The sequence below is a fragment of the Euprymna scolopes genome, chromosome 10 (assembly GCF_053919585.1).
Source record: "Euprymna scolopes isolate OS-2025 chromosome 10, ASM5391958v1, whole genome shotgun sequence".
NCBI lineage: Eukaryota > Metazoa > Mollusca > Cephalopoda > Sepiida > Sepiolidae > Euprymna > Euprymna scolopes.
Genome location: NC_136491.1, coordinates 111353366 through 111374687, shown reverse-complemented (window position 1 = coordinate 111374687; position 21322 = coordinate 111353366). Strand labels below are relative to the sequence as shown.

The 21322-nt window shown below is 34.5% G+C and overlaps 1 protein-coding gene across 1 annotated transcript in view; it reads right to left on the bottom strand.

Annotated features, from left to right (window-relative positions):
* LOC145286203 (actin-related protein 6-like) overlaps window positions 1-21322 on the bottom strand; it is a 55514-nt gene continuing 34192 nt past the window's right edge. Inside the window, exons 8-12 of the mRNA XM_080135001.1 lie at window positions 19727-19847; window positions 16501-16624; window positions 13683-13758; window positions 7456-7518; window positions 1-231 (exon numbers count right to left, since the gene is read on the bottom strand). Coding sequence (XP_079991127.1) covers window positions 102-231; window positions 7456-7518; window positions 13683-13758; window positions 16501-16624; window positions 19727-19847 — 514 coding nt within the window. The 3' untranslated portion in view covers window positions 1-101. The remainder of the gene's footprint in view (window positions 232-7455; window positions 7519-13682; window positions 13759-16500; window positions 16625-19726; window positions 19848-21322) is intronic.

The window sequence follows — 21322 nt, the reverse complement described above, 5'->3', positions numbered from 1 at the left end:
TTAAAAAAATGACTGTAATGATTTTATTAAATTTAGTATGATATCGACAATGAAACATTTGAATTTTTTTTTCCGAATTTGTAAAAAAATTTTTTTTTCTTTTATACTTCAAATTTATCTGCGCAGATACTATGTCCGTATTCATCATACTGTTGTCTAGTGACGACCATTGATGAAAATTTGGGATCTGATGAGAGGGCAACTCCTCCCTCCCAAGCATAGGCCTGAGGGCTGAAAATAGAAAATAAATATTTTAATCTATGAATTTCATTTTGCAGAGATAAAACGTTTATGTCCTCGGGTAGCTTAATTGACATAAATATATTTTCAGACTTTACTACCAAGCTCTATTCATGTATTAAGCATTGTTGAAATAAATACTGAAAATCTATACATAATATACAAGAGTCATTCCAAAAGCAATGCATCATGTTTTTTAACTAAAAAAAAATAGTTAAAAAGCTATGAAAACTAGGGTGCTTCACCACCTTTCTCAATGCACTTTTGTCAGCGATAAGGTGGTGGCATCCAGAGTGCATTTTTTTCACATCTCGTTTGTCACTCTGAAATCAATAAACCCATCTCCTGTGTTGACATCAACTGCATCAGCTTTGTAAAAATTCACCAGGTGCTAGTGATTGTTGATCGGTTCAATTTTTCCGCATGGAGAAATTTGATGATGCACATCCGTTTGTGACATTGTTTTCTTAAGAATCTCACACCATTAATATCTGCAAGAGAGATGAAACTTTAAGCACTTGTACCCCCTCGACGTGAATACCCCCAACAAGCAGCTAAATCCCACCCCTTCACAGTAGAGATCCCTAGGTGTAAGAAAGCCTTCTACTCCAATAGTTTCTTCTGCAGAATGGCTAGACTTTGGAACTCCTTTCCGGGATTCTGCTTTCCCAACTGTACTGACATGCAGAAGTTCAAGTGTAATGTGAACAGACATCTTGCTACTCATCTCCCTTCATAATATCCCTGCAACTTATATCCCCGATAGTAGCCCCCTACTTCAAAGTGGCACTGTGCTTTGTTTGGGGTGAAAACTGAATTAAAAAAAAATAAATAAATAAAAAGGTCATTAATGCATAAGTTCAGTCATCATAACAATGCAATTTTGCAATTCCCTTCAATCAATTTGGGTCAAATAAAAAAAAAAACAGGAGGCATTACTTTTGGAACACTCATTGTATAATTTATCTTTATAATATTATATGTACATGCATTAAATAATCATAAAAATACATGGAGTATAACTAGGAAAGCACATTCTCTAAATCAAAACAAATAAGACAGCAAAATTAGGAATTTTGGAAATGCAATTTTGTATTAGGACTTTGCTTATGACGTAAGTCAATGTACAAGTAAAACAAATTAGCTTTTTAGATCAGATGTAAAAAAAAAAAAAACCCTAAAAACAAAAGAAACCATCTAGCTCAAAGGTGGGCTCTCTCTACCATGCTAGAAAGCTACTCACACTTGACAGTATTGTGTATCTCTACCAAGCCATCATTTGCCCATATATGGAGCCACAGCTGGGTTGGTGCATCTACCACAAATATCTTCCTTATATAGGGTAAAAAAAAAAAAAAAAAGTCTAACTTGTTAGGTTCCGCTCCTACCCCATTGCCGCAATGTTAAATCTGTGTGTTTTACAAGCATTTTAATGGAATATGCTCTGACAAACTTGTAGCACTTGTGCCCCCTCGACGTAAATACCCCCAATTAACCTGACAACCACCAAAATCTCACCTCCTCACTATAGAGGTCCGTAGATGCTGAAAAACCTTCTACTCTAATAGTTTTTTCCTCTGAACTGCTAGACTTCAGAATTTCCTTCTTGTCTTTGGCTTCTCTGACTACTGAATGCAAAAATTTAAATGCAATGTGAACAGACATCTCACTGCTATACTCTCTACATAGAGTCCTTGTAGGCATGATCTGAAATAGTAGCCCCTTATATTCAAATGAGGTGAAAAAAACAAACAAACGAAACAGTAAAACAAATACAAAAAAGAAAAGATAAAGCAGAAAAATTAACATAGAACATCCACCCAATTAAAACTAACAAAACTGTGTGACCAGAGAGAGCGTATTTTTGTACTGGTTAAATAAAAGGTCCAGTTCCAGATTCCGAATAGAGTTTGGCATAAAGATTCTTAAGTACAAAATGGTGTACCTAAAGAAAGGCAAAGATTACACCAGCAAAATCATTGTGAAAACTTATCACTCTCTTAACTCTATCATTATCACTCGAAGATTGTTGCTAAGGTTCTTTCTGATCTTGATAAGTTTAAGGCATTCAGTCCCGATTTATTTCCTGCTATTGTTCTCAAATCTTCTGCTCCTGAACTTCCTTGTATCCCCCCAAAATTATTAAATTTCTTTGCCTCAGTCCCATTTCTCTTCTTATCGGAAAGAGTCCTCTGTAGTTCCTACATTTAAAAATGCTTGATAATTGGTCTGACTCAACAAAAGTATTGTCCTGTTAGTCTCCTCTATATTAGCGAGGTGTTTGGCAGACTTGTTTATTTTCTGGAAAGTTTGGGCCTCTTCAATGATGTTCAGTATGGCTTTTGTGTTTTTAACTGATTGTAATAGAGCTGAGCTTTCGATTTATAGCAAATTCAGGAGAAGGTCGTTTTATAAGGCATTCAACAGAATCTGGTATTCTAATCTTTTACTCAAACTTCATGGTTATGGTATTAGTAGTAAGATTCTTGACATTATTAGGTCTTTTCTTTCTGATTGAAGCTTGCGACTAACTCTGGATGGGATTGCCTCATGCTCTTTCCATATCGATGCTGGTGTTCCCCAGAGCTCTATTTTCAGCCCAACAATATTTTTTCTCTGTATAAATGACCTACTAGAAAATATTCTTCAGGATATTAACATCTATGCTGATGATACTGTTCTCTGTTCAGGTGTTCTCACCTATCTACCTCAGATCAGTTGAAATATGCAGCTGATCTAGACGTTGACCTGGGTTTAATTGTAGATTGGGGTACAAGATGGCCTGTTTCATTTAATCCTGTTAAGACTCAGCCTGTGCCTTTCAATTGTAGATGTGTCCCTTTCCTTCCTGAGATTCTTAAGTATCATTCTGCTTTTGGGGAGAAGCTGAATCTAAAACTTCCTTGTATTTTTTTTTTTTTTTTCATCAAATCTTTCTTGGAGTTCATACATTAGATCAATTGCTCTTTCTGCTTCTTGTAAATTCGGCTCTCTCTATCGTTCCAAATATTTTCTTGCACTTGAGGCTATTACCTATCTCTGCAAATCTACTATCAGACCTTGTATCGAGTACTGTTATTATATGTGGGCTAGCTGTTGCAAAACCCACTGCCACACTTAAAACTAATTCTAAAATATATCACATCTGGATTAAAAATCCCACCTCAGCTCACTTTTGTGTTCCTTTGTAAACAACTTCCTATATAATGTTCTACTGATAAACATATTTCCTCTTTTTGCGTTGTATTTTTGTTTGTTTTTTTTTCCTTTTTTTTTTTTTAAATTCCTAACATTTGGGGCGGGGGGTAAGGAGTCATTGATAGTATCGCATCCCAACTCGCCCGATTGCAATGCTATGACTGAGAGAATAAAACTGATATTCTGGTATCTATTGAAGGACACAGAGAAGACAGTGTACTCCAGGTTCAGATCCTGCCCGTAAGTTCAGGGTGGTTTCTTAAAGTTTACTCAGCAAAATATCTTTTAAGAAATGTGTTTGTGATTTTGAGAATACATCAATTATTTGTCCGTATATGATACGTTTTTTTTTTCTTTTTAAAACGTGTCAAATGTGTCTTGAACTCTTGACATTCATCATAAAATCGGCCTAACATTTTTATTTTTTTATATTTATATATAATGATCAGAGTTTCTTTCCTGGAGCTGTCTGTGGAACACAATATCCTGGGGCTGCTTTCCAGCTGACTATAGCATGGCCATTTTCAAATCAAATTTGAATAAGTCCCTGTTGAGCTGTCCTCTACAATAACTTAATCCTACCCAAGTTCCACCATTACTGATCATATTGTCTCATCATCTACCTAACACTTATTAGCCCTTATCCTAGAGTGGCCTACGGGGTTTGATGAGAGGTGACCCCATCCACCCAATCTCGGTAAAAAAAAAAAAAAGTAATTGCTGTGGTGATAAGCAGATAGACAATTCGGTTTTCTGCCCTGGAACCAACAATAACAATATTAGATATAATTGTGTAGTAGTAGTAGTAGTAGTAATAATAATAACAATCATCATTATCATCATATTCAATTTAAGGTCTGTTTCATATGCTGGTATGTGTTAGTTAAAGTAAATTATCTCTGGCCAGGTCTTTATTTAGCCATACTTCTCATATCCATCCTTCTCACTTCTACCTATGTTTTCCTTGGCCTATTCCTGGCAACTGATCCTGCTACCTTAACTTTTCTACAACTACTACTCCCTACCCCAAGAACTCTCATCCATTCTTTCAACATGGCTATAACCATTGAAATCTCTTTTTCTGCACACATCTTTTTTTTTTTTTTTTTTTTTTTTTTTTACACAGTGATCACCACTTATCAAGGCCCGGAAGCCACTCAGGGATAAGGGTTATTGCAAGTACATCACGTTAGTGAGGAGATTTTATGAAGTGTTTAATTAGGGGGGCGGTTCATTAGGAATTTGTTAACATTAGACTTGAAGACATCCAAGTTGTAGTCCGGAGGGAAGCAGGCAGACGGAACAGAGTTCCACAGGCGTGCAGTTCTAAGTTCCTTTCTGTCAAGATTTAATCTTCCTCTGAGGTCAAGAGATCTAACCCAGTCTGTAAGACTCACAGTACACATTCATCATATTATTTCTACCCATGCAACACATGTTCTCAACCTTCATTGGTCAGGTTTCACTTGTATACATCATCACACTGTGTACACAAGCCTGATAGACTCTTCCTTTGGTCAATAGTGGTTGATTAAATCAGTGTTGGTCAGCTGAACTTACTCCATCCACTTCAAACTCTTACAATCACACTAGCGACAGCTCCTTCGCTGTGTTTTAATACAATATCACCAACATAACAAAAGTGAAAGACCTCAATAGCTTCGCCATCAAAATATACTTTCTCCTTATCTGAGTTTTCATTCGCCTTTACTGTCTTATACTTGTTGCACGTAAACTTGTCATCCTCTCTTACTCTACCTGTAATTCCACTGCACTCCTTGTTTATTCAACGCTTACAACTACCACAGAAAAATTGAATTACACTCAATTCCATTTTCATAAACTGAGCAAGACAACTTTCCCCTTTCTAACAACTAAAACCACAAATTATCACTTTGGTCTTGATTCCAGTAAAGCAACTGGCCCTGACAGCATTCCAGTTATAGTGCTAAAAAAGCTTCAACCAGAACTTGCACCTATACTTACAAAACTGTTTAAGCGTTGCCTTAAAGGAGAAGTGCTTTCCAACACCCTGGAAAACCTCATAAGTATGCCCTTTATTTAAGAATTCAGGTGAAAAGTCATCTCCCTCTCAGTACAGACCAATAAGTCTCCTGTGTGTCATGAGTAAGTTGTTGGAATCCATATTAAATAGAGAAGTAGTAAACCACCTCAGCAGAAGCAACGTTCTTAGTGACATGCAATATGGTTTCCGCTTCGCAAGATCTACAGTAGATGTGCTAACGGTTATATCTCATAGGATTAGTGAATCTCTTGACAAAGGCTTCCTTTCCAGGGTAATTGCTCTTGACATATGGTAGGCATTCGATAAGGTATGGCATAAAGGCCTACTTCACAAGATTTCCAGCTACGGTATCACTGGAAATGTTTTCTCAATTATTAAATCATTCTCCTCCGATAGGTTCATAAGAGTAGTGATTGATGGGCAGAAATCAGAGGCCCACAGTATTAATGCTGGAGTCTCTCAGGGGTCCATCCTGGGCCCAACTCTCTTCCAGATCTACATCAATGATGTCCCAAAACATATACTTAAATCATTCGTTGACATCTATGCTGATGACACCACCATCTATGGCAACACATCAAAGGCCGTAAATGACAAAGTTCTCTGATTCTCTCTCCTACAGTGAGGGAAGAGGTGGCTGGTTACTTTAATACATCCAAAACCAAGCTTCTATCTTTACATCATCAACGCTCTGATCTGGCATCAATTGAAATGGATGGCTCTCATCTTCGGGAGGCTCCATGTTTTGATAAGCTTCAGGGTTTGACCTTTACTCCTGATCTGAAATTGACCTTTACTCCTGATCTGAAAAGCAGCCTATCCTGCCTTGACAGAGTACAAAATAGACTTTGTGGCTTAGTGGGGAATGCCCTTTTCTCTTCCCTGCAGCCTCTCTCCCACAGAAGAGATGTTGCGAGCCTGTCTTTGTTTTATCGTTATTTCCAAGTGCTCGTCTGAGCTCCAATCTCTCGTCCCCCCCTCGCCAATCTTTCACGAAAAACACCCATCTAGCTGAAACTACTGTCATTAATTTTCCCCACCTGACTACAACTTAGATGTCTTCATAAAAAAAATTCCTGACAAACCGCTCTCTTAAGTAAGACACCCTATCAAATCTCCAATACTAATGATTACTACGATACTATCTCATTGATTACTGTACACGCAATAACCCTTATCCCCGAGTGGCTTCTGGGCCTTGATAAGTGTCAAAAAAAAAAAAAAAAAAAAAAAAAAGAAAAACCCAAAAAACCCAAAAAAACAAAAAAACTTTAGTCTTGGTATAATTCACTCTCCTCAGACATTCATTTTCTGTAAAATTCTTTGAAATTTCAAACTTAATAAATAAACCTTCCATGGACTAAATAAAATGGTATAATCATATTGACATACCAGTTCTTGTTAGATCACTGAAATTATGCAACGTTGGGCCCGGTCAGTAGCAGATGGGTGACCATTTGCAAATACCAGGTGTCGTATGTAGGAGGATGTCAACACTTCTTTGCAAGAACTGCAAAACCTAACATTGTCATCTCTTCTGACAGGGATATACATGCTTCCGAATTTTACCCACCCATAAAACTTCCTCCTTTGGAGGAAGTCGGTTCAACCCACCTAGGGTGAGTGCTGCGTCAGTATAATACATTGCCTAAATCATCAGCATTAAAATATCTTCTGCAGACAATCCATACAAATCTCTCGACAACATGTCTAAAACTGAAATGAAAAGCAACAACTTTGATATACTCCTACTTTAGTATTTGTCATTAAATGTGCTTTAAATTCTAACACGACTTTGAGTGAGCATTTCTGTGCATTACTTAAAGAATCTTTATCAACTACTCACTTGCTTTTAAATTACACAAAACCCATTAAGCAACATCTGTTGGTTAAAAAGCTTTTTGCAAGTGTACAAAAGTAAAAATACAGTAAAAATTCTAAGCAAGATATTTAGTAAATTTGAGAGTCAGAGAAAGAGGTTAGACACTTACTTGCTCGGTAGTGTCACGTTGATATCGTATTCAGTTGGTACAAGACATCTGACTTCTCGGAGGCTAAAACAATAATGAAAAAGTGGAAAAAAAATTAAAACATAAAGAAAAAAACATCCTTAATTCTGGTAAAGATTACCAAAAGAGAAAAACTGGCATAGGGCCAACAACTTCCCGAGACAAATTCATAATTAAAGGATACTCTAACTTAACATCTAAATCTGACCCACAAGATCGCCATGGGCATGGAATATGTGCCTATATCAAAGATGGCTTTCCATGTGGTAGGGATATCTCCAGAGAAGACCCTAATTTACCTTATATGTGCTTTTGGGTTGCACTAGCTTACACCACTGCATTTATATTTGCCCTCTATCGCCCCCACAACAGTGGGGTTACTATCTTTAAGAGCATATCTGAGAAAATTGACCACATCCTGTCTGCTCATCCTTCAGCTAACATTCACATTTGCGGTGACTTCAATGTCATAATGTGGAATGGCTGACCCATCCGAATAAAACCGATGACAAGGGGAGGTTCTGTCATGATTTTGCCACTGCCTATGACTTCACTCAGTTTGTTCACAAACCCACCCATGTGCCCGATACTACCGGTTAGTATGCAAGCCTTCTCCTTTTCTTCACAACTTCCCCTGAGCTATGTTCATGTTCCGTTCTATCTCCTCTGGGATCCTCCGACCACTCTGCTGTAGCAGTTAAGATAAAAATGAAATGTAATAAGTCTTCAGACGTACGTCTCCACCGTACTGTATATCAATACTCTATGGCTGACTGGGATAGCTTCCGTACATTCATATCTGACCTACCTCTGCATTCCATGTTTAAAAAGGATGTGTCCTCTATAGTATCAGACCTGACCGAATTGTTAATTGTAGGCATAGACCAATTCATACCATCAAAAAAATTCCAACAAAAACCTAACTGCCAGCCAAGGTTCTCCCTTGAATGTGCTGCTGCCATCGCGCACAGAAATCACTTTTTCCATAGCTACCAACGTAATAGATGTACTAAGACTAAAGCTGCTTTCAGGACTGCCAGCAACCACTGTAAAAGAGTAATAAAAATTGCAAGAGAGCTATATGCTCAGTCTGTTAAATCCAAAGTAGCTGAGCAGCGGCTTGGTTCCCACCATTTCTGACAAATAGCAAACAGGATCTTGAAAAGAAGCGTGCGTTCTATCCCAACTATCATCAATGGACCTGAAGCCATCTTGTCAGCATCAGACAAGGCCAAACTATTTGCCAAGAACTTTGCAGCTAATTCTACCCTATGCGACAAAGGCCATCAACTCCCCGTATTTCCTCCTATAACAGACAACACGCTATGCAACATACAAATATCTGTGCGTGAGGTCGTCAAGCTAATCATGAACCTTGATTCTAGTAAAGCAACTGGCCCTGATACCATTCCAGTTATAGTGCTGAAAAAGCTTCAACCAGAACTTGCACCCATACTTACAAAACTGTTGCCTTAAGGAGAAGTGCTTTCCAACACCCTGGAAAACCTCATAAGTATGCCCTTTATTTAAGAATTCAGGTGAAAAGTCATCTCCCTTTCAGTACAGACCAAGAAGTCTCCTGTGTGTCATGAGTAAGTTGTTGGAATCCATATTAAATAGAGAAGTAGTCAACCACCTCAGCAGAAACAACCTTCTTAGTGACATGTAATATGGTTTCCGCTCTGCAAGATCTACAGATGTGCTAACGGTTATATCTCATAGGATTAGTGATTTTCTTGACAAAGGCTTCCTTTCCAGGGCAATTGCTCTGGACATATGGAAGGCCTTCGATAAGGTATGGCATAAGGACCTACTTCACAAGATTTCCAGCTACGGTATCACTGGAAATGTTTTCTCAATCATTAAATCATTTCTCTCCGATAGGTTCATAAGAGTAGTTGTCGATGGGCAGAAATCAGAGGCCCACAGTATTAATGCTAGAGTCCCTCAGGGGTCCATCCTGGGCCCAACTCTCTTCCTGATCTACATCAATGATGTCCCAAAACATATACTTAAATTATTTGTTGACATCTATGCTGATGACACTACCATCTATGGCAACACATCAAAGGCCGTAAATGACAAAGTTCTCTCTGATTCTCTCTTCTCTGATCTTGAGCGCATGGTACAGTGGGGGAAGAGGTGGCTGGTTACTTTTAATACATCCAAAACCAAGCTTCTATCTTTACATCATCAACGCTCTGATCCCCATCTGGTATCAATTGAAATGGATGGCTCTCGTCTTGGGGAGGCTCCATGTTTTGACAAGCTTCTGGGTTTGACCTTTACTCCTGATCTGAAATGGAACACATACATCAGGTCTGTTGCCAAGGACGCTGGGAAAATGGTGGGATCCTTCTACCGGTCCAGGAGATATCTCACTACTGATAAAATTCTCTAATCTGTATAAAAGCCAAGTATGTCCCAAGATGGATTACTGCTGCCACATCTGGGCAGGAGCTGCTAAAAACAGCCTATCCTGCCTTTACAGAGTACAAAATAGACTTCGTTGTTTAGTGGGGGATGCCCTTTTCTCTTCCCTGCAGCCTCTCTCCCACAGAAGAGACGTTGCAAGCCTGTCTTTGTTTTATCGTTATTTCCATGGCAAGTGCTCATCTGAGCTCCAATCTCTCGTCCCCCCTCGCCAATCTTTCATGAGAAACACCCGTCTGGCTGAAACTACTGTCAATAATTTTCCCCATTCTTTATCTGTGCCTAAAGCCAAACGTAGATTCCATGAACAAAGCTTCTTTCTCAGAAGTGCCCGACTTTTGAACTCTCTTCCGTTTTCCTGTTTCCCACCTGACTACAACTTGAATGTCTTCAAATCCAACATAAACAAATTCCTGACAAACCGCCCTCTTAAGTAAGATACTCTATCAAATCTTCAATACTAATGATTACTACAATACTATCTCATTAATTACTGTACATGCAATAACCCTTATCCCTGAGTGGCCTCCGGACCTTGATAAGTGGTGACCTCCATGTAAAAAAAAAAAGAAGCTTTTATTATATATATATATATATAATTTAGTAATTTAAAATTTAAATTTCAAGTCTAGAATTTTTGGTTAAATTTCAAATCTAGAATTTTTATTATATGCAATACTATACTAGCGGGCCGCCCGGCATTGCCCAGTCATAAAATATGCTTAAATATAATATTTTGATTAATGCAGACTTCGTATTAATTATTATAATATATTGGACCGAATATATAATAAAAGTTTTAAAAAAAATGACTCATGCGCCACCACTGAGAATCGAAACCAAAACGTTTAGTTTATGATTTACTTTTTCCTTTGACGTTAATGCCTCAGCTATGAAGACATGTTTGCTGCAAAGCTAAAAATTAAAACATGAACCAATAGCTATTATGTTACGAATGCATATTCGTAATGCTGTCATCGACCTTCACCTGGCAAATTCCATTTTTTAATTTTCACATTTTTTGCACAGATTTTCCCTGGCTAAAACCCAAATATAAAGTATCCCTTTGGTTCAAATACCCCATATATGAAATTTCATGTTTGTAGACCAAAAACTGACAGAGGAGTTTGTTAGGCAAATTTTTTTAAACAAATATATATATACACATACATAAATATATATAGAGAAAGGTTTGTGTTTACTATAAGCTTTTAACGCAATTACGCAAGTGTAAATCCTGTAGAATATCTGCATGAATATAATTACACGTAATAGTTAAGTAAAAGATGATCATTCCATTAGAAAACCAAAAAAACTAATAGTGAATTAATTAAAATGAATGTTTAAAAGAATATGCAAATTAGCTAGATCTTTTTCAGATGAATGCAATTCCACAACCCATACATAAAGTTGTATTTTCTTTTTAAATAGATAGAAAAATAGGTTTTTAATATGAATATCAATACACAAAAAAACCCAGATTTATAGGAGGATATATATATATATATATATATATATATATATATATATATATATATATATATACACACATACATACACAGTAGAACCCCATTTTTTTCAGGTTATGATGTGGAATACAATGTTTTTCCAGCCCCTGGTTACGGTTTTTGCCTCACCTTACGGTGTTATTTATAATGTTATTTGATTATATACATGTGTATTATATACTGTACTGTATTTTGCTACTAATTTTTAATATGTACTGTATAAAATTTTGCTTAGGCCCTGCCATACGGTGATTTCATTTTATGATCCTAACTCCAGAATGGATTAAGGCCATTTACTTGTGGTTCTACTATATATATATATCCATTAACGACCCCATTCCAGTAGTTTTCTAAGGATTCTACCATCGCCTTCAATATATGTACACAAATTTTCCCATCATGCCTATTATAGAGCATTGTATAATCAGCAAATATACCCATTTTAGGCACAATTTTATCAGAAACGTCATTTATGAATATCAGGAATAATACGGATTGAACGATCAACCTTTAAGGCACTTCCGCATTGGTATAAATCTACATAGATAGGAAAACAAAATGTTTATAATCTGAGTTCTTTAAGAACAAGAGGGATTTATTAGGAAGTCTGAGTCTGCGAATCATCCAGGTCAGAAAAATTGTAATCAAAACTTTCCCATTCGATTACAAAAATTATATTTGATTGAAAGTTAATAAAAATTAAAGTTCACATATTTTCATAGTAGAAAGGTTAAGAATATTTAAAAAGAAGTGTTTATATGTTTGCTTTCAATCAGCAGACGACAGTGTGAAAGAGTTAAGGCATTGTGTGCATTAGTGTCAAGAGGCATGTGCATATGATTGTGTACGCGCAAGTTAAGAAATAAGCTTTCTGAGCCCCAACAAAATGGCGAGGAGAGCTAACATAAGCTGTATGTCAGTCCTGTCATACTTTTAGCTCAATCTGTTTATTAAGAGAAAAATCTGGCTTTTTATTCACTTGAGGTGGGTTAAATATTGCAAAAAAAACAAAAACAAAACAAAAATAAAACAGCTTTAAATAATATTTGAGTACAAGAAATGTTGGTACTTTTTTGGTACTGCACTGAAATAACATTCTGAAAGCCATTCTTAATATGGGGAGGGGAGAGTGTTTTGTAAGTATTTCTGTGCTTCCACTTAACAATTTAATAAAGAAAAGATATTGTGAAACTTAAATTTAACCCGAAAAAAATATTTAAAAATAGTGCCATACCAAAAATACATAAGCACCGAAATGTTATATGATAAACACAAACAAAATGATTATTTAAAAACGGAAATTTACACAGCTACATAATCATAGAATATTCGTTCAGATTTTGCAAGCTTTTGCAGAACAAAGGTGGTTCATTAACTGAAAAATTGAGGAAGTCCGAGTTGATTATTTAAAGGCTGTGAATCATCCAGAGATCAGAAAAGTTGTAATAAAAACTTTCGCACTCGATTACAAAAATGACATTTGATTGAAAGATATTAATAAGAGTTAAAATTCACAAGTTCTCATCATTGAAAGTTCAATGAGGAATGTTAAGAATATTTAAAAGTGTTCATGTTTGTTTTCAATTCGTGTGAATCAGCGAAAGAGTTAAGGTATTGTGTGCATTAGTATCAGAGCGCATATGCATATAACTGCATGTGCGAGTTAAGAAATGCATTATTTAGCTTTCCTAAGGCAAAACAGAGGTGCAAGAAAAGATGATGAAATGTAAATGGTAGCTCTGCCGAGGATTTTGGCTCAAACTTGTTCATTGAAGAAAAATATGTTTTTTTAATGCAAAACAACAATTTTGATAAGTTCAGAGAAATGCATCTGATTGGCTGAATTTAAAAAAAAAAAAAAATTAATCCAAGCAAATGTATGTGCAAAGCTACATGCACAGAAACGATTTTAAACACATTTTGGGCAACGATGGATAATCTTTGCTGCTACACATTTCAACATTACAAAATTGAGCGTTGCAAAAATACCTTTATGTTTACAGGAATGTGACAGCTCTTGCTTTAATATCGGTTTCAGAACAGTTTAAAATATATGGTACAAATGAGGTCTCTGAATTAGTTAATATCAGGTAAAAAAATTAATTCAATATTGTAACTCTGATGCATTGATAGTTAAGATTGGAAAAAAACTGTGCTGGTGTTGATTTGATAGAATATGGAGGTCAATGTTGAACTGGGTGTTGATTCTGTTGTTCTAAAGGCTAAAATACAAAATGATAATAAACTGTACGTCTTTCTTATACTTACAATCTATCTTTAAATCCTGGCAGCAAACAATTTCCTCCTGTGAGTATGATATTATTGAGAAGATGAGGCTGAACTTCTGAAGAGAGAAAGAAAAGATAAAATATCACCCGAGGAAAACATAATTTGTTATTTCGACTACTATTCTGATCATGGCTGATCATAACGTTTCGGCTGATGTAACCTTTGACCTTTTTTGAGATACATCTTTTCAAACTTGGGGGCCTTATAGAGGAACTTGAGAATATTTACGCTGAACTTGGGAATCTGGGCGTAATTCTGAATTTGTTAGATGCAACTTGGGTTTCACTATTTACTGGGTTCATTCAGATTTTCAATATTCACTTTCAAGGCCTTTTTCAAACAAAATTCAAGTTTTAAAAACAAAATTTGATACATAAAGAATGATATAATAAAAAACCCCCAAATATTTTAATTAATATTTAAAAAATATTTTAATAATACTTATTTCGATTTTGAATTTTACTTTGGCTACATCTGTAAAGGATATGGATAACATCGAGTAGTTTCGAGATAAAGGGGCGTAACTCTTGTATCAACAATACCTAAATAATATGATGCAATTTCAGAAAAATGTATTTATTTCAATTTTATTTTTAACATTAAAAAAATATTTTAATATTTATTACGATTATATTTTTAATATTCACCACATAAATTTCAATATGTAACACATAAAAAGTACTCTTTTTAAAACATTTTCTATATTTCCAAGGCTTTTCAGAGTGAGGATAGAAACAAGGTATTTTTAAAACAAAACTCAAAATTCAAGGCCTTTTTAAACCCGTGTGAATCCTGATTTATGTACAACAAATTAAGGCACTACAAATAGCTTCTGTTCAGTCTCTATATTTATGTGATATTTAGTCATGTCATTTGAGCAACCTGGGATTCTTATGTTTAGAATAATAAAAAGCAACTGATTTTAATTTAGATGGATTGACATGCTGCTTTTATTTTTCTGCTAAAAGTCTATGTAAAAAATAAACAAGTTTTTTTTTTGTTTTTTTTTGGTAGAGGAGTGTGTCAAGATTTGGAGGGGGATTAAATAATTTGTTGATACATTTATTTTTCATTGTCTTTTTTTTTTTGTAAATATTTACAGTTAAAAAAAAACAAAAAAAAAAACAGCCGGAGTCATTGGCTGTACCTAAATATCACATGAATAGAGAATAAGCAGGAGTCATTTGTCATGCCTTAATTTCTTGTACATAAACAATAAAACGAAATAAAACACCATCTAGAGAAAAATAGTATTAAAAGGGAAGTAACTCCTTTTGGTAATTCAATATTAATGTTATTTTATTTTATTTATTAATTTTTCCGGGTATTTTGTATTTACTTTGTTTATTTTCCGCATTAAGATGTTTAAATAAAATAAAAATAATATTGCCTGTTAACGCAGGCTCTACATTATTAAGTTTAAAAGATAAATTTAAAAATTTCAGGTCCATTTCAATTTCTCCGGAACTGCTCACGTTTACAACAGCCAATGCATACTTGAACTGAAGGCAAATACATACCTGAGGAAGGAAAATTTTCCCAAATTTTCATACAATATGGAACTTCCAATTGACCATACTGATGCAAGTAAGGCCACAATACAAGCATAAAATATATTTAAAAAACAAAATTATATTTATATATATATTATATTATATTAATAAAAGGTGAATCTACATAGCTTATTTCCACCATTATATGTCTTCATTTGTTCCAGTCTGTATCAATCTTCATTGTATTGCCTTCTATAAATTATTGGTGCTTATTTATGATTATACTTAGTTAAAAAATTAAAAAAATCTTTATGATGTACATACTTGTCATAGAATGAAGATGTCATATTCCAAAAATCATATGAATTAATCAAGTAAGTTTTTTTTTTTTAATTAAGAAAAATTTTATGAAGAATCAAGGAGGTAGCTGGGAATGGCCATATCATTTTAAATTTTGCCAAAATTTAATGGCCAAGGGAGACAATTCAAGTACAGAGATTCAAAATAATTAAAACTTTTTAATTGCTAAACATCATAATTAAAAAAATTACTTGATCAATTTATGTGATTTTTTTTGGGGATATGACATCTTTGTTCTGTAACAAGAATTTACATCATAAAGATTTTTCTGTATTTTTAACTAAATGTAATTCTGAATAAGCACCAAATTACCTTTATAAAGAAAATCCAATATTTTTAACTGATGTTTTTTTTTTGCCTTATAGATGTTTATCAGATGTTACACTTTTTGCTCTAGGGGTAAATGCTAAAGGTGAAAGCGTACTCAACAAAAATCACTTATCCAATATGCTTGACTCAACAAACAATGAGTGAATATGTCAAAATTGAAGGCAAACGTGGATTTATTCCATCGAGTCCACAAAAAATTTTGCAAAACGCATTCATATTTGCATTGTAAATATTGAAGACGATAAGAATTGACTTGAGAGAAAGATGGACAAATAAAGACCTGGCCAGGGATAGGTTAGTTTGGAAGTTTAAAGCTTTTCAACACATGTCAGATTTTAAACAAGAATATGTTGACGATGCTGATGCTTGTATTTTTTACCTTTGCATTCCGACTTTAAAGACACTCTGTATTGTTTCACTCTTTATTGTTTTTCTGTTATTTTCACTGTTTGTTTTCATTGTTTAGATAAGAAAATACTGGTCGAAATCAATGAGGGTTCATTTAATCTAGTTTTTAATTTTAAATTTTGATTCTTACTAAGAAAAAACTCAATGATTTTGACGGGCAAAAAAGAAAAGAAAGGAGGTGAGGATAACTGTGTACCCATCTTTACCTTCAGGAACAAGAGTCAAAATGTGAGCGACTGTTTCTGCCAAACCCATCTCTTCGATGCCAATGTTGGATGGATGGAATAGAACTTCGGGAACAGCAAAACGTTCATTGTTGACTTTGATGATCTGAAAAGCAATGAATTGCAGAGTCAAAGAATGGAATCAATTAAAAAAAAAAAAAAATTTTTTTTTTCTAATGATTCAATAATTATCAAGGTAAAAGCCACTCGAGGATAAAGATTAATAAGATGGATAGATTGGCAGTAAAATTGAAAAAAAATACTTCCAGAAAAAGAGCTAAAAAAAAAAAACATAACTTTAAAATCATAAACCAAAAACTAACCAACAACAACAAGTGTTAGATAGATTGCAACCCAAAAATCAGCAATGCTTTCCCCTTTGTCAGAATTGTTAATTTCGGAGTAATCATACTTGCTAAAAAGAGGTGATCATGGATCTGTGTGGTAGTATGATAAGTGAACTTTTTTATTTTGGAAAAGGCCAAGAAGTGACCAAAACTTTCTGTTTCTGTGTTGAGTAATATTATTTTCAGGAATTATATAAGACAAAATTAGAAAAATAAATTAAACATAGGAAGAAATCATTAAAAAAAACAAACAGATTTACCATTTTTGTTCAGATCAATAAATATCTTCAGAAAAAGTAAATATTTTAAAATTTATTGAATAATCATTTTAGGCTGTTATTCAATGTTTAACATTTTCACTTTTTCTGAAGATGTTCGTTGATCCAAATCAAACCAGTAAATTTCTTGTTTTTTATAATTTCTTCCTGTGTTTAATTTTTTGTCTTTTCTATACATTCTGTCACGATGGCATTAAATTTTATGATAATTTGTGCATTTTCTCCTCACACACACAATATATATATATATATATATATATATATATATATACATATATACACACACACTAGCATGCTGCCTGGCAATGCCTGGTTATAAGATATGCTAAAATATATTTTAATCCATGTAGATTACGTATTTATTATTATAAAGACAATTCTCTATGGATTATTATATTGAACCTAATATATAGTAGTTAGATCAAAACTAAAAAAAATATATATGACTAGGGTGCCATCAGCTAGAATCAAAACCCAAACTTACAACTCACCACCCTTATTCCTTAACCTTTAAGTTAAGTCCATATGCATGCACACACACACACATATGTGTGTGTGTGTGTGTGTATATGAGTATGTATATGTGTATATGTGTATGTATGTCTGCATATACATTGTTTATATATATGTGTATGTGCATATGTGTCTGTATGTGGATGTGTAGAAATATACATATGTATGTGTCTGTATGTATGCATATTTGTGCATGTGTTGGCGTATGTATTAACCCTTAACTACCTAAAAACAACTCATTGTCAACTGAAATGAACAAGTCAACTTATGGCGGCTATGAAAATTCTAAATGGAACCTTTTACTTGTCAAACACATATGACACTTAAACAAACCCTTTCTCTCTCTCTCTCTCTCTCTCTCTCTCCCCCTCTCTATCTCATCTATTTCATATACCTGGCTAAACAACCAAAAAGCAGTCAAAATTTTAAAACCTAAAAATTGAAATTCCTCCCCCCTCCTTGTTTTACCATCCTCTCTCCCCCTCCCTATATTCATATATCTCCACCCACGCCTACCTGAATCTGCTACCCCCCCCACTACAATCTAATGTATTTTAACCTTCAAAACTTAAATAGTGTCGATACTCATCTCCCTCCCCCTTATTATCTCTTACCCTCTCTTTTTTTTCTCGTATTTCCTCTAAAACACTTCTTCCAAATACTAACAACCATTTCTGTAAGGTCTGATGAGGCTGTTAGATTGTAAACATGGTCCAACATCCGAAACATATGTAACCAAACAGATAAAACGGTAATAAAAAAATAAAACATATATATATATATATATATATATATATATGAAAATGTATAAAAAAAGAATGATTATCTTTTAATTAATGCAGATTTATTATTGATTATAAACAGAAATACTGTAGGTATCAAACATAACATTAAATTTCTTTAAAAAAAAAATGAAGTTAAAAAAATAAATGGAAAGAAACTGAGGCATGTGCATGCAAGTATTATATTTTTTTTAAACAGTTCACTTCTTGTAAGTAAAAAAAAAATACTCTAGCTAAGATTGAAACAAAAAACTACAGAAAGTGAGTCAAGTATGATAACCATTAGACCAGCTTGACATGCTCTTTAAAAAGTGTTTTCAAACCTACTTATTCTTAACAAAAGGAAGCTGCCATGTTTCACGACCATGCATGCGCAGTTGTGAAACAGTTGATGGATAAAAATCTGATGATCCCTGCATACCAATTTTTCAATTTTGACTCCTTAGCAGCCCTTTTTTAAAGATGAAAACTGATTAAAAAGTTTTCCACATGTCTGAATACCCTTTATACCAAATTTTAAGTCTGTAGATAAAAAATTTGTTGAGTATATAGGGTGAAGTGTCATCACACACACACACATTCTCACTTTCCCTCGGAAATTCTTGGCCGGAAAACTTAGTCTCCCTAACAACGGGTGAGTACAGAAACATGTATGCACATATGTAGCCATCAATGTTTGTATAAATAAATTTAATATACCTGCTCTGTTAACTCACTGAGCACTTTTTGGTAGACACATGTTGTTTCAGTAGATGTATTTCTAGGAAACTATAATACACTGCCACTATATATATATATATATATATATATATAGTAAAACTGGTAATTAGTAAAAACCTGAAGAGAGTGCTCAATACTATTGCAGAGCAAATATGTGTTTTATTTTTTATTACCTTTTTATCTGTTTGGCTACAGATGTTTCAAATGTTGGACCATGTTTATGATCCAACATCCGAAACATATGTAGCCAAACAGATAAAACGGTAATAAAAAAATAAAACATATATATATAAGATGGAATCGCTCGATCGTGCAAGACAAGATTCAAGCAAAGTGCACGGTCCAAGGAGTTTTATAATTACATATGTATAGGAAACCTATTTTTTTAATAGTTTTAGAAAAGAGTCTTCAATTGAACCACCGCAGAGTAAAAAGTTTGTAGTCTTATGCAATCAAGAATTATTTGTCTTCTAACGGTAGAATTATTCAGATTTCCAGCCAAATATAATCCGTAAGCTTCTTAACAGACTTTTCGTATCGATGAAAATAAAATAAATGATGAACAGACCTGTTCATTATTTTTTGGTTTCTGGTCAGTCTCTTCCAAGGGTTTCATGAAACCCCTGTGGATAGTTGTATAGTCAGGGAGGACGTAGTCACGGCAAATTGTATTCTCTTTACCCTTTAGTCTGCAAGAGATGAAGATTATAACAATTGTAGAAAAAAAAAAAAAATCAAAGAAAGATGGAAACTAACTACATCTGTTAGATAAAGGAGAAAGTGTATTTATCGACCATAAGTTCATTTATACATTTATGCCTGTCAACTCAGAAATTGTTATTTTGTTCTTTGCAGAAACTATTTTTTTTTCAACAAATATTCAAGCTAATTAACTATTTGGAGTCCATGAACTCTGAATGACAATCCAACATTAGAAGAAGGGAGGTAATCTATAACGTAGATGTCATTCAGAGTTTATGGATGCTGAATAATAAACTAATTTTATTTTTATGTACACTAATATTTTTCACTGATAAATAGATTCAGTAGTTTTACTATTATTTTATTTCGAAATACCATATTTCATTTGAGTCTGAATAAAAATAAGAATTCAATAAATCAAGCAAAAATTAAGATTTGAACCAGAAAAAATAATGAAGTTATGGCTGTTCTTTTTGATTGGCATAAAGAGAAAAAATAAATAAAACATCAGCATGTCTATGACTACTACTACTACTTACTCTTTTTTTTTTCTTTTTACATGGAGGTCACCACTTATCAAGGCCCAGAAGCCACTCAGGAATAAGGGTTATTGTGTGTACAGTAATCAATGGGATAGTGTTGCAGTATTCGTTAGTATTGAAGATTTGATGAAGTGTCATTACTTAAGGGGCGGTTCATCAGGAATTTATTTATGTTGGACTTGAAAACATCCATGTTGAAGTCAGGAGAGAAACAGGCAAGCGGTAGAGAGTTCCACAGGCGTGCAGTTCTAAGAAAGAAGCTTTGTTCATGGAATCTACATTTTGATTTATGCACAGATGAAGAGTGGGGAAAATTATTGACAGTGGTTTCAGCTAGACAGGTGTTTTTTGTGGAAGATTGGCGAGGGGGGACGACAGATTGGAGCTCAGATGAGCACTTACCATGGAAATAACGATAAAACAAAGACAGGCTCGCAACGTCTCTTCTGTGGGAGAGAGGTGGCAAGGAAGAGAAAAGGGCATCCCCCACTAAACCACGAAGTCTATTTTGTACTCTGTCAAGGCAGGATAGTCTGTTTTTAGCAGCTCCTGCCCAGATGTGGCAGCAGTATTCCATCCTTGGACGTACTTGGCTTTTATACAGATTAGAGAATTGCATCAGTAGTGAGATATCTTCTGGAGCGGTAGAAGTATCCCACCATTTTTCCAGCAACCTGGGCAACAGACTTGATGTATGTGTTCCATTTCAGATCAGGAGTAAAGGTCAAACCCAGAAGCTTATCAAAACATGGGGCCTCCCCTAGACGACAGCCATCCATTTCAACTGATGCCAGATGGGGATCAGAGCGTTGATGATGTAAAGATAGGAGCTTGGTTTTAGATGCATTAAAGGTAACCAGCCACCTCTTCCCTCACTGTACTACGCGCTCAAGATCAAAGGAGAGAGAATCAGAGAGAAC